We start from the raw sequence: 14,502 nt of genomic DNA, 5'->3' as shown, positions 1-14,502 counted from the left end.
TAATTGTGTTTGGGGATTTTCATGGTGAAATCTGGGGACGCCCACCTGAGACAGGTCACTCTTCAGGAGCCTTCACGAGCCGAAACATGCGATGAACATGAAACGGTAAACAAAAACTTTCAAAATCTTGGATTTCAGTTTCACACAACTTTAACTAATTGCTCTGTTTGAATGTAGAGTTTTTGTTTCCTGAAATGACCCTTTGTTCACTGAAGCCCGTACGAGAAGCCCCGCTAATGTATGTTAATATATGGAAACCGAATCAATTCATTCCATCGGAATTAAAAAAATCTTTTTGGTGGCTTTAACCCTCCGCTGCATCTGTGACACGAGGACCCGCTGATGGCTCTGTAGTTAAAATGTGGAGTCTAATCCGTCTCAAAAACGCTGTCCAGGTCGACGAGCTCATTTAAAACCTCCTGACACTGACAGGACTGACAGCTGATCCTCCGAATAAATGGAGCGTCTCGTCAGAGGAAGACGGAGGACTGCAGCAACTGTGAAAGCCTCCATTTGTCTGTGGCTGCGGGGTGAAAGCATTGGTAATAAAATGAGTTTTTGAATATGGAGTGAGTCCTTTTTAAACCTAATTCCTCCTGGTCTTGCCCCAGAAATACAGATCTGAAATGCTGTGTGTGTGTGTGTGTGTGTGTGGGGGGGGGGTTATCCAGGGCAATCAAATCAAGTCCTGTCAGAGGGGGGTGGGGGGGGGCTAATAAAAAAGAGAGTCTTTGAGCTGCTGATTAATTTGTCAGGAACATTTGATGTGTTCTCCTGTTTCTATGAAGCCTTCAAAGTTTACAACAGGAAACGGAGGGTCTGAGATGCTCTGAGCAGCTAGAAGAAAGACCCACTTGGAACAGTTGTTCTTGTCCTTCCTCACCACCTGGAAGTCACGCAGCTGCTTTGGCTCACGCTGAGGGACACGCCCCTGACCCGTCTGTGCGAGATGCTCGATACTCAGCCGCCATTGTCTGAGCAGCAGCAGGACTGCCTGTCTGGTTACCAGTCACCCCATCACACCAGTTAATAACCCAACAGCGTTACTTTGACACGTTTCTGTGTTCGGGATAGGACGATCACTGATCGGTTACCGTTGATCAGAGGATCACCGTTTGTTTCTGGTCACTGTAACCATGACAACTACGCCACAAAGTGTTGAAGCAGTGCTGTAACACCAGGAAACACGGGGTCACCAGCAACAGTACGAATTCCAAAAAAAATCGAATTATTTAATCGCAGCTCCATCATCCTGACAAACTCCCAAGACAAACCAGCACCTGGCGGAGGAATTAAACGGGAGCTGACCGAAGCGGGCAACAGCGTGGCTTCGCCGGGGAGAGCCAGGCGTGAGCAGCCATGCTGGCCTGGCTTCATCTGGAAGATCAGCTGCTGCGCTTTGTAACTTTTCATCCTCCCAGTACAACAAACTGGAAACAAAAACCCTTTCTTCTCCCCTCCTCTTTCGACCCTCCATCCCTCCGTCTCTATTCCTCGCTGCATTGATTCACTATTAGATTCACGTGATGGCGGCGGAGCTTGTAGACGATCAAACACATTGTTACAGTGACATGTAATTACACCGCCTCTCTTTTGACTAATTAAGTCACTGCTGCCTATTATGTGGGAATGTATGAGGACGACAGGTGATCAATAACAGCGGAGGAGACAGACAGGCTAATTTCTCAACACACGCATCGCTGATTCCTGCAATAACCTGGCTGCCGTTTATTAGGGCTCCGGGCGGCCGCCACTCGGTCCACGCCGACATCATCGCTGCTCCATGCTGCACAGCTTAGTGATGTTCCACTGCACAAAAACAAGATCTTTTTAATTTCATGCTGCCAGAAAGTGTCAGTCTGCAGCTCAATACACCGCTGCCGCCAATATACAGTACTTCATGGTTTCATGGCTGACGCAGACAGGACGGTGGGCAGAGTTTACAGAAGTGAATGAGCTCATCGATTGGAACATATTTAAAACTAATGGATGTGCGGCTGGAGGCCGTGACTCCACCCCCACAGCATTCTAGAACAACCTGAATACAAGAAATCGTTCTAGTGGTGACTTTTGTTCACACGGTCTGAGTCACGTGACTGATCAGAAAATCCTCTCTGAGATCAGACGCTCAAACCAACAACTGGAATTCTTCTGCAAAAACGTCTCAAACCAGTTTGCCCATCTCAGTACCAGCTGCAATCGCGATGGACCTTCCAAGACCACCGCATCCAGGCTCCGCCCTCAGCAGGACAGCACGAGCTCCTCCTGGACTCCTGGCCAGCGAGGCCCCCTGAGCGGGGCAGGTAGTGGAACCAGCCTGGCCTCACGCAGAGGTGCAGCGTTTTACACGTCACGACATGTTTTTGTTTCGAATGCGTCGTTCTCCACCCTGGAGGCTCCACGGGCTTCATCTCCACAGACATGGCGAACCATTCCACCCTGACATTTTACACACATGAAGCCAGACGGCAGGCTTTCATCGTCTCTGGTGACAAAAGCGGGCGTTTTAGTGAGACATCAGGTCATCCTCAACTTTGCTCATCCTTGGTTTCCAACTTAACCAAAAGCTCAGTCTTATTTCCAGTCTTCCCTAACCAGAGGTTAACCACAGAACCATCAAAACAATCATCAAAATCTGCATTTTCAACTGAAAAGATGGGGCCGCGCGTGGATCCGCTCCTTCTGGAGCCACTCTGTCAGGGCGGAGTACTTGACAAGAACATCTGAAATGGAAGAAAGTCAACGTGAGTCCTTGAAAACTCCAGCAGGCCTGTTGTGGTGAACAGGGGTGTAAGAGATTGTCACAAAAAATGTCTGCCTTCATTAAAATGTTTCACATTAAAAAACAAAGTGGTTTGGCTTCTGCTGCAGACTGAAGGAACAGGATGTTCCAACCTCACAATCAGGAACGCCGTCTGCCTGATCAGGATCTTCTCAGCTTCTTCTCTTTCCAACCACTCGTCTGGCCGACGCCCGGCGGCAGGCACCAAACTGCAGAGTGGATTTTTTTTCTTTTACAGATCCATCAGGAGGAAAATTGAGCTTCTGTCCAAGCTGGACTGAGAGGAGATATTTCACAGGAGATAGAGGAGGGAACGGGCCAAAATGAAGGGACAAAAAGAGAAAGGAAAATTGATGCGAGGAAGGCAGCATAAACGCGACGGGTGCTCTTGGTCCATCTCAAATGAAAATCCAATTTCAAAAAGGCCTGTGGAGTTTATGAGGGAGGAGAGGGAAGAAGAAGAAAAGGAGAGGAGGGGGAGCAAAGGAAAAAGAAAACCAGAAAAAACTGTGTGGTGAAGATGAGCTGTGGAGAAAGGCATTGCAAATCCTGTGGGCCCGAGGAGAGACAATGATCTTCAATTACCAGCTGTTCTGTTCTCAATTTTAGACAAGAGCAAAGGGGTGGGAGGAGAAGAGGGAGGATGCCGTGGGAGATATTAGAGGGAAATGGGGGAGAGAGCGAGGTCGACTCACACCGGAACGCTACGGGAAGATGGAAAAAGAGATAAAATAGGAAACCGAGCCGAGCGACGGATGAACATTATAATTTTATTCATCGTATTCCATTAGAGCAGACATTTCTTCTTCCTGGACTCTCGTCCTGAGAGCCTCGCCGCCAATGCTCCATTTGCAGATCATATCGTTTGTAAACACGCTCTCTTCTCACCGTCTTACACTCGTCTGGCAGGAGAGTTTTGTCATCGCCACCCCCCCAATTGCTCCCTTGGCGTCGTTTGCAATTCAAAGCGCCTTTTCCCTGACAGATTTGTGTACACAGGACTGAACAGAGACAGTGGCGGCGCGGAGATGAGTCGAGTCAGGGAACAGACACGAGCTGTGACACGGCAAACTAGACCCAAACCCGTCCATCAAATTCATACAAGTGTTTGACACACACTCGGCCTCCTGACCTGTGAACTCACCTGCGATTGCAGCACCTTCCCTCCACAGCCGCCTGCTAATTGCTGCCTTTGTTATTTTAGCGGTGGCTCATTTTTTTTCCTGGTCAATATTCCGACCTGGCTGCTGGTTCGCTGCTGCTTCGGGAGGTGGCCACACGGACACTCAGGTCTGAGGGGGTCGAATCACGACCACAAACTACAGAATTACCGCCTCCTGTTCGCACGCCTCCACTGGCAGGAGCGAGACAAACTGTTGTTGCAGAGATTATGATGTCACAGTCCTCACTAGCTCAACTTTGACCTTTGGGATCTGATATGTTCACCGTTTCATGGTGTTTGACATTTGTGGGACATTTTGTTCTTATCACATCAAACTGAGTTTAGAGTTACAGCCCCAAATCTGTCCCGACACCCAACTGGACCTCCAACCCTCACGTCAGTGCTGGAGACAGGAAGCAAAGCTGGGCCTGGACTCATGGCGACGCTAACAAAATACCTCCCCCACGCAGGGCTCTTTAGCGTGTAAAGGCAGCCATCTTATTACAGGGAAGGTTCCACTCTGCTGCTTTCTACAGCTCATGTTGTCAGTAGAGTTAAGAGATTAAAGGACTTGTTCTCTTGGGTAGGAATGTTATAATCTAGACATCATTTGACCTGAAAACTATTAAATCAAAGCTTTCACTCCGTTAGTCAACTTCAGTGTTTCTTTATCATCCAACAAGCATGAGAAGAAACCGTACCAACACCGAGGAGGACTTCCTGGCAGCCATGAGGACACACACCTCCCTTCCCTCCTCCGTTGTCTCCTCACATCACCAGGCTCCGGAGGACGCGGAGCAGCTAATCATCCACCCTGAGCACATCTGCGGCGCGGATGATTAGTTCCTCGGTGTAAAACATCTCTTTGCTCATACGTCTGTCATCTCTGTAGTTTATTTTTTGCATCGCTTCCCATTCTCCCCGTTGCCTTCATGTTGCTAATGTATTCGCTGATTGAGTCACGCTGAATGCGGGCCAAAGACGCACCATTTGCCATGCTAATTGCTGGCAGGTAAACAGCGGCGGTGCCCTTCCACCAAAGCTAGATGCCTTATTTTTTGTGGTGGAAGTGACTCCTGAGTCTCTGGCAGCTTCGTTAGCTGTGAGAAGGTGTCCCTGCGTTCACACAATAACAACAAAAGGCAGGAAGCATGAAAGTGGCTGTTTAGCCCCCCCAAAAGCTCACCGGGTCATCATTGGCCTAATTAAACCGCAGAGTATTTTTAGCTCACTGAGATCCTGTCAGATTGGGAGCCTCAGCGTGTTTGTCTGCACAGGAACAAACAAAAGTGTTTTCAGATTTATTGCCAACTGTCATGTTAGCTCTCCTCCTGTCTGCGGCGTGAAAGCGTGTCCTGCTGGGAAGCTTTACATCAAACGGCCCCTTTAGAAACACCTTTAATTACTCCCTGTTTCTCCTCGTCTTAAGTGTGCTGGGCTGTCGGCAGTCTGGCTCCGATTCAAGCTCCTTCCTCCTGCCTGAACGTCCCTCACCGCCTCGCTCCTCACATTCAAATGAGCAGTGAAAATGCAGTAAAAGTTTATTTATGTATCGCCTCTTGTAGTGCGAGCATCACCGGGTATTTCATACACTGTAAGATTTTAGAAACTTTGTTATGGAATTCCAGCTACACCAGTTCAGGAGGGTGGGAGGTGTGGCTTTGACAAGAGTCAGCTGAGATCTGTGTGAAAGCTCAAGGCAGGAACATGTCGAGGTTTCTTCACTGAACTAGCAGAGGCGCTAACACGCGGAAAGATGCTGCCTCGACCGCCGCTGAAGTTTCTCTGAAAGAAGCATCAGAAATCAGTGCTGGACTTTGTCTTTTTATGCATCGGAAACATAAATGATTAAGATCACCACAACCACCACAACCACGATCACCGCAAACACGATCACCGCAAACACGATCACCGCAACCACGATCACCGCAAACACAATTGCCTGACACGACCATGTCAAGTGACGCCAAGCCTACATTTCTGAGCTCTCAACCGATTCCTCGCGAGCTCTTCAGAGTTTTTTGTTGGTTCTCCTACCTCAGAGTTTGGATGGGAGCTCCACCAAGACACACAAACATATTTGACTGACACAAAACATTTGTTGGTAGGAGCTGAAGTTATTAGCGGATGTCAGCTCTACTAACGCCCTGGATGTTCGTCACACGTCTGTATTCTGGCTGAGAGCTGATTTTCTGGGATAGATTCCATTGCCTGTTTGTCAATCAGTGAAAGATGCTTGAATTTTAATGGTAAAAGCTGAAGAAACACAATATATTTTTTGACAACAGCAGTAAGCATCGCTTCTGTTCAGACAAAATGATCAAGTATGCCGAACCAGCTCGCCAAGCCTTCAAACTTGGTCTCTGAAATCCACTTCAATGCAGCCGATACGTCAGAGCTCTAAATGAGAAGCTACCTTGGCTGCAGCGTTAATAAACATGATTAATTGAGCGATGTGTCGCTTTTGACCATCAAGTGTTGCAAATAAATAGAACTAAAAACGAAATGTTTCAGTAAAAGACTTTATAAATCAACCTGACGTGGCCTTCAGCAGCGTCGTATCAGTCATTTCTGTTCTAGCGAGCGCGTCAGCTGGAAGACGTCCAGGAAGACGAACAGATTAACAGCCCAGTCAGCCGCCTGGGATATTTGTTTAGTAGTTTATTTCATTCTTTGACAAAAGAACAAAACCGTTATTTAATATAAACACAAGCTTCCAAATCTTGAATGAAAGGGAGCAGAAAGCAGAAAGATCTCATCGAGCGTTGGACCTCCTCCCTGAACAAACTCACTTTTTATTACGAGCGACAAGTGGAAGTCTGAGAAGCCCCAGAGGTCACGCGGCGCCCCCGTCAGGCTAATTTAGTGAGTGCAGATGACACTCTTCACCCGTCACTCCATCTTTAGGGACTGGAAGTTTGTCTGATGTTTTGAAATTATGTTGGTCTCTGAAAATTGTCTCATTTCCAGCTCCAATTTAAGGTTTACCCACATTTGAACATTTTCTCCCCCGAAGCTCTCCAGCCATTTTTACCAGATATTTTTCATACTAAAAAAGTAATCAAGCCATTTGCTTTATTATCATCATCATCATTCCCTGTGAATGAATATTCAATTTTTCACCTCTTGGTTAAATAGCTTTTTTTCAGCTCATTAAAGTATTTTCATATTAAGCACTTTAGAATTTCTCCCAGAGATAAACGTTACAGATCACTTATGCAGAACACAGACACTGCTAATTAAGTTTATGTTGCAGGGAAATAAGGAAACATGTCAGGTTTTCTCATAATTATTCCTGGCTGCTAATTTTGTTTGTGGTTTTTCTCTCTCTCTCTCTCTCTCCACCCGTCTTCTCCTCTGCTCGCTCGCCCAGGTGACCCAGGAGACCCGGCTGGTTTAAATTGATTCTTTTTTATGTTGCCGCCTGAAATTGAAAACAATCCCCAAATGCTTAACAGCTCAAACTACAACCTGACTTCCTGCTTGTCCTCCCCCATCTGTATCGACAGAGGAAGACCAGCGGGATGATGGGAGGAAGAGAGTGTGTGTGTGTGTGCGTGTGTGTGTGTGTGTGTGTTTGTCTGTGTGTGGGGGGGTGTTTGACGGCTGCTCTCACACAATGAAGCGTCAGGGTTCGTTTCGTCTTTGGAGGATTTGGTAAATCCGGAACTGTGTCGAGCAGCTTTAGACAGAAAGGAAAGGCCCGCCGGAGCATGACAACCAGCTTTATTTTATGTCATTGTATTCAAATTTACTACATCCCCTACACTTATCACCCCCCGCCACCGCCAGCCGCCACCCTCCTCAGCACACACAGGCCCACTTTGAAGACAGATCACCATGGAGAAAGACACATTTTCCCCTTTTTCCAAAGTCAGATTGGCACAAATTGAAGCAGAGAAACTTTTTATGTGTGTCTGCACAGCACAAAGGAGAGCACACTGTAAAAAATGGGCACCTTAAGCCGACAGAGTCGACCACTGAGAGCTGAAGTCTTCTTCTGTTGAACACAATACATTCCGTGCAGGTCATTCCGCTGTTGCCAGGGTCCCATTTTCACAGATTTATAAGCCACATAAAGAGAAGACGAGGAGCTTTGGGGCTGCAGCTGTTAGCCGTGCAGTGGAATTTGCATGTTCTGCCTCTACCCGCGTGGGTTTGCCCCAGCGTCACTCCAACCAAGCACATGCACACTCACTCCGGCGATGAGGAGCGAGTGTGAGCTTGAGTGGGTGGTTTTAGCTCAAATGATAGCTGCCATGACTGTAGCTCCAGCTCTGGGACGAGTAAAGCTGGATGTAATCACCTAAACATTAAACAAGACTGGCACCAATCGCACCACACTCAATTCATGGTGCCGCCACACAGAGACAAACTCTACCGCAGACGTTTGCTTTTGTCATCAGACTCCCAAACACGTCCGAACATCAGGGAGCCTCCCCCTCGGCACCAGTATGGGAGTGGCGGCGTGCTCCTACCGTGTGTGTCCCCACAGAAAGATCAGTTTCATTTTCCCACGACATTCATTAGAATTAACTGTTTTATTTTAAACTGAGAGTCAACTTATCACTTGGATCTAGTAAGGAACTGGATGAGCTAGACCTGAACAGAGTGGCTGAAGGGAGGGAACATGATCGCCACCTGAGTTCAGCTGCTAGCTGGTGAACTGTCTCAGTCCTGTAGTCAGCGTCCCACTGGAGCGTGAACTCGTGAACTCATTCAGTTTCAGGAACTACACCTGGGCGGCATGGCTCAGGGGTAGAGTGGCCGTCTTGCAACCAAAGGGTCGCTGGTTCGATCCTGGACCCCGGTGACCATGTCCAAGTGTCCTTGAGCAAGATACTGAGCCCATAATTGCTCCTGATGAGTAGGTCGGCGCCTTGCATGGCAGCTCCACCATCAGTGAGTGAGTGAGTGAATGAGACGACACTGTAAAGAGCTTTGAGTACCGCTAAGGTAGAAAAGCGCTCTATAAATTGAGTCCATTTACCACCTCCAGATGCTGACGGACAGAGGAACCAGGATAAGAAGGGAAATGTGCAAAAAGCTCCCTGAAGTCACTGCAGAGTCCTGGGAGAACGGCGGAGTTCACTGCTCAAACCGTTCCATGTGAGCTAGCATGAATCCACGATGAGGTTTGACCTGTTCGAAATTCTAACCGCAGTAAACCGAAGGAGAACATCCATGTGTGGCAGGTCTCTTCAAGTTTGCTGCGTCTCGTCTCTTTAGAACCCAACGTGGCGACGACTGTTCACACGCAGGTCAGATGCCTCCACAGACGATAGAAATGATTGACATTTACCAGGTAATGTCAGCAAAAGTCACCCCTGGAGTTGAGGGTTAAAGAGTCCTTCAAGCCCACATGAAAAACTAGACGCTCCCTGTACTACTACTGCTACTACCTGGGAGTCAAGCAGTATTCCTTCTAGTAAAGGTCTCCACTCCTCAAAAACCCTCCAGCTTAGTTTGGCTGTGCAGAGTCGACACTTAAGAGAATATTTACCTGAGTGTAGCAGGAGTTAACGGGACACGTCCACCTCCCCAGAAGACCCCGGAGGAGGTCAGACATTTTTAATTAAGGCGTCCGTGTCCACCTGTTGGACCCAACACCAATAAAGGTGTCCAATAAAACCAGGCAGGGCAAGACGTGGCCGACGCTGCCGCAGCTCTCTTTGCAAACAAACGACAGACAAATGAGAGTCTGGCTTTACAGACAGCGAGGTGGCGAGGATGACCCCGCAGAAATGCTTTCAGCTGCCAGACCTTTCTCCTGTCACCTCCCTGGCTAATACAGGCCAGGACAAAGGGAGAGACAGCACTGTGTCCTGCACTCAGGGGACATTTTTACCTCTCTCTCTCTGCAAAAACACCTCTGGAAACACATCCAGGTAAAAGCGTCTTTCATTCTCCCCGAGAGAAAAAAACCCTGTAATCTAAAATAAACTGCACTCATGATTATAGTGTTTGAGTTGAGGTGCGTGGAAGTTACCTGCTGAGCTCCACCTCCCCTGATATTAAAGTCCGGGTGGGAGGGATCTGACCTGTCAGCTCTGGTTGACGCAGAACGACTGAGTCAACAGACCAGAAGACATTGGCTCTGAAAGGACAAGCAAGACAGCAGCTTAGAGGACGTCTCTACAGTCAGTATCAACACTGAAGCAACGATCCACGCTTCCCCAGCTGACTAAAAAGCTCCGGTCGCTGATTGATGTGTTGGAAATCCAATCAAATCATCTGCAGACATTCTTAAGATATGAATGGTGTCACGTCTGTCCAGGTCCAGTCCTCGACACGCAGCCATAAACCCTCTAATTCAGAGTCTGACGCTGAGCACTTAGAGGTTTCTGATGAACCCTGAATGGCAGCAGGTGGATCCATCGCTGCAAATCCTGGTTCAGACTCCTGAACCCTGCACTTCGACCAGCGCTCACGCTTCTGTGGCTGCAGTTACACTGACACAAAGCTAGGGGGCAGTGGGGCTTCCATACCATTGTGCTCAGTTCCTTTGTGTACTTTCCACAATGGCAGCTGAAATGTAGCAAACGATTTGGGGAGTTTGAGCGAATAATCAAACAACAGTTTAATTTACCAAAATACATGAAGCACAGAAAAGGGCGCGGGCCAGAGGACGAGACGGTTGGACACGTGTCTGTTGGCCTGCTGGGGTCTGATGGAACTTGTAGTTACATCTCAAGGGACCCGCACGTCAGGCAAAGGTGTGTGGCGATGTGTATCTACGCCGTCGGTCATGGTGCTGAGGGTAGGTAGGCAGATATAAACAGGCTTAAGGTGCCCCTGAGTCCAAGACTGTATCTCCTCAGATTTTAGCTATCATTCTTCCTTAAATTGGACTAAAATGCAGCTTAAATTTAGTCAAAAGTGACCAGTGAGTGTCAGGACAAACGTTTTATTTTGTCACAGACTAAATTCTTTAGCCTACTCAGGAGCTAGTCGAGGCTGTTAGCAACATTACTGGAGCTACCCTGACTGGTCTCTCGTGTGTAGAGGGAAACATACCGGCGGTGTGAAGGCCAGGTGAAACAGATGAGCATCACCAGGAGGGGCCTGGGAGGCCCAGGCGGGACCACTCTCACAGCCACCAGTCTGACGTCTGAAACAGTCTGCCAGTCGGAGTCTGTAGAGCTCAGTCAGGCCCGACATGCTGCTCGGTTGCCTGAGTGGGCCTGGGTCAGCCAGTGCTGGCGGTGGTCCTGTCATGAGGTCCCTCCCCTGAGCTGATCCAGCAGGCTGATGTTCACCAGCTGCCTTTGCTGGCGAGGACGGCGAGGCTGGAGATGGGAGACCAGCTGCTCTGATGCATTCTGGACCAAGTCCAGGCTGTCAGCCAGAATGTGGATTTCGGGGGCATCGAGGGACTCTGTAAAGGGGGGTGCAGCAGAGCCCGTTCAGCAGTTGGAGGGGTGTTCTGGGTTTACACCAACGGTTGGACTTTGTCACAAGCCCCAGCACCCCTAAATCATTGCCCCCTTGATGCCGAGGCACTCGTAAGATAATATCACGCTACCGGATTTGTCCATGTCCCCGAGACACCGGACCAGCTTTTGTCTCCTATGTGAGTCAGATACACTGCTGAGGTTACAACTGGTAACACACAGCCTCACTGGTCCAAAAGTACGAGTTGTATTTCTGTCTCTCGCCTCAGCTGTGAGTAAAAAAGCCTCTTAGCCCCGACGGTGCTCGTCCTCCTGTGATGAAGTGAGAGATGTCGATCCAACTCTAGAATGTGTACTTTTATTTTAGATATTGTAACTTTGGGATGTGATACCAAGTACTTCAATGCTTTTGCTGAAATAACAGTTTGAACACAGAGCATTCACCTTTAAAAGAGCACTACCACAAATGGTATTGACACTTACCTGAAGGATTTAAATTCTCCCTCCACCTCTGCTCCTTATTACTGTACATCTGAGTCAGCAGCTCCATCAGGCTTCCCAGAGTCGCTGTTCAGGACGAGCAAATCTCCACGGGTCTGATTTCACTGTTTGCTGAAGCTTTAATGATCCCCGCAGGGAATTAAGAAGGAGAGAGGAATCTGCAGCGGGAGTCGATCCAGAGGTCGGGGATTTAACCTGCGGCTTCTCAATGGAAGAGGCAGCAGGCGGCAGGAGAGGGAGGGTGTGGGTTCCAATCCAGGCGGAGGTAGGAAGCTGCAAAGAGCCAATCAGACAGTGAAGAAGCGTGCGAGTAGGAGTCCAGCGCCTCTCCTGAGGAGTTCAGCTCCAGCGTAGAGGCTGTGTTGAAGCACAGCTACGTGGGTCTCCACCTCCAGCAGCAGCGCCCCCCTTCCTCCCTAGAACCAGACTACTGGCCTCCTGGGTCGAGGCCTGGACAGCTCCCCTGTGCCAATGTCTATTTTTACACATCTGGGCACTCGGGAAAATGTTTTACATAGCTTCCATGTTGTTGTTGTTTAAATATCCATAAATGAACTATCAAAGGAATTTTCCTCCGATCATCTCCTGCTTTGTTTTCATTGACACTGACGAGAAAACCAACCAGGCAGCAGCGAGAGCATCGGAGGGGTCACAAGGTCGCGTCTTTGGCCGTTACATGATCACAATGGAGTGTTTGATTCTCTAAGCCTCCCTCTACATGAGGAAACGCATCGTATTCCTTTCAGCACCACCCGCGCTCGTGTGTGTGTGTGTTGTGTATGAGTGTGTGTTGTGTATGAGTGTGGGTTGTGTGTTGTGTTAGGCAAAAGAACTCATAGATTCACAGTTTCCTTGTTTGAGTCGTCCACATAAAGCCACATTAATCTTCTGCTGCAGCGCTGACTGATGTCTGAATCATGATGAAGCTTCCTAAGCCATCCTGTCAGCTCACGAGTGGGAGGGTTTCTTTTATTCTTCAGTAGTATCACTGAGCGCGCGCGCGTGTGTGTGTGTGTGTGTGCAAGACACCTCGACATAAGCCTCCTGTGTGAAGATGCAGTTTGTTAATCTCAAGAGTTCAGCAAATAGCGCCCAAATGCAGGGGGAAAACACACACACACACACACACACACACTAGCATGACAGCAGGCAGACACACACTTATGCTAATGTTTCCATGCCTGTTAAAATCCACATGTGCACATGACAAAACACAAGTACATCCTCTCGCTTTCATCAGCTCATGATGCGTTTCAGAGACCTTCTGTTTGTAAACACCGGCGTGTCACAGCCTCCGTGTGAGGCGTGGGTCCGGCCCCTCCAGTGACCAGCTTGGACCTCAGGAGGTGCTGGTGAGTCACTGCAGTGTGGAGGAACAGAGGCTCGACTGAGCTCCTCACTCTGCTTCATGGATAGGACATGGCTGTGCTGGGACACCCGTGTCGTCTCCACCAACCGCCTGTAGGTGCCGTTTGTTTGATTGGTTCTCTTTGTGTCTGTTTTGATGTTGTTTAGTTGGACACGAACCGATGGTCATTTTTCTTTCACTATCTGACAAATAAGGTTTTTCTGAATCTTGAATCTTTCTTGGCCTCTTGCAGAGGTTAAACTGCCTCCATGTGTGAGAGGAAACGCGCTAGTTTACGGTTCCTAGGGGAGAAAAATCCTGATTCACAAGGGTGGTGCAGGGGGGGGACAGGTCAGCTGGTGACGGGGACTGGGGAGGGAAACAGGAGAAGAAAAACTGGAAAGGAAACAGGAGAATAGCCTCAGTTACAACAGTGTATTTTTCACTTTGTGATTTAACATCTAATAATGTGAATAAAGAGACGTGAAGTTGTGAGTACACACACAGCAGGTTGTCAAGATATTAAACGTAGCGATGGCACGAGCCATCCATACCGAGTGAACGCTTCATCAGCTTCCAGAAACCTCCACAGGTGGAGCCATGACAGCTGAGGGGAGCTCATTTCGTCAGCGGTGACGCTGCTAATGGAGTCTGCTGGTGGGACGGACATGTAGGAATAATGGGTCGATAAAGATTACAAAGAGGAGGGGAATCTGAGGACACCCCGTCTCGCTCAACAGCTGAGCACAAAAGGATATTTGGCTGAGAGTAATTACAGCAGCTCATGAAAAGTCATGGAGGGTTTGAGATTCTGCAGGTGAAGCCTGGTCCAAACGCCGCTGTCGAGTAAATCTTTATTATCTCCGAAGGGCCATTTGTTGTTCAGCCAGTGGTCAATTAAGCTCAAGAAGCAGTAGCGTGAGAACCAGACAGAACCCAGATAACAACCTGTTTACAGCAGCTGGCTGAAGAATTGTGTGATTTTTGGGAGCTCGCTGGTTCAGACCTGCGCATATTTGAAAGTCCTGTGAGGGAACCTTCAGAGCAGCGCTCATTTTGACATCATGAGGATCCAAAGGGTCTTTACCACACGTGTGTGTGTGTGTGTGTGAGGCCCCGGCCCAACAGATTCCACAAAGGGGACTTTTATTTTGTCAACCCCTTCTATGCATGGTTATGACGTGGTTTGATCATTTGCCCTCAAAGCGCCGGCTAGGGTCCCTTGATACTCTGCAAGACTGAGCTTCAGCTCCACCAGAGATCACGCCACTGTTGTGGGAGGCTGGCGTTGCTCTCGGCTCTCGGATGTAAAACT

The 14,502-nt window shown here is 48.6% G+C and overlaps 1 protein-coding gene across 1 annotated transcript in view; it reads right to left on the bottom strand.

Annotated features, from left to right (window-relative positions):
• LOC147251583 (uncharacterized) overlaps nucleotides 1–14,502 on the bottom strand; it is a 61,522-nt gene that overhangs the window by 16,266 nt on the left and 30,754 nt on the right. The window contains exons 4-6 of the mRNA XM_086222766.1: nucleotides 11,822–12,112; nucleotides 10,962–11,322; nucleotides 9,934–10,041 (exon numbers count right to left, since the gene is read on the bottom strand). Of these exons, the coding sequence (XP_086078892.1) occupies nucleotides 9,934–10,041; nucleotides 10,962–10,996 (143 nt within the window). The 5' untranslated portion in view covers nucleotides 10,997–11,322; nucleotides 11,822–12,112. The remainder of the gene's footprint in view (nucleotides 1–9,933; nucleotides 10,042–10,961; nucleotides 11,323–11,821; nucleotides 12,113–14,502) is intronic.

This window comes from Aulostomus chinensis, chromosome 13, assembly GCF_037954235.1.
Source record: "Aulostomus chinensis isolate RoL2024-O1b breed Wild chromosome 13, RoL_Achi_v1.0, whole genome shotgun sequence".
Classification (NCBI taxonomy): Eukaryota; Metazoa; Chordata; class Actinopteri; order Syngnathiformes; family Aulostomidae; genus Aulostomus; species Aulostomus chinensis.
The sequence above is the reverse complement of the archived record's forward strand: the minus strand, read 5'-3'. Positions and strand labels throughout refer to the sequence as shown.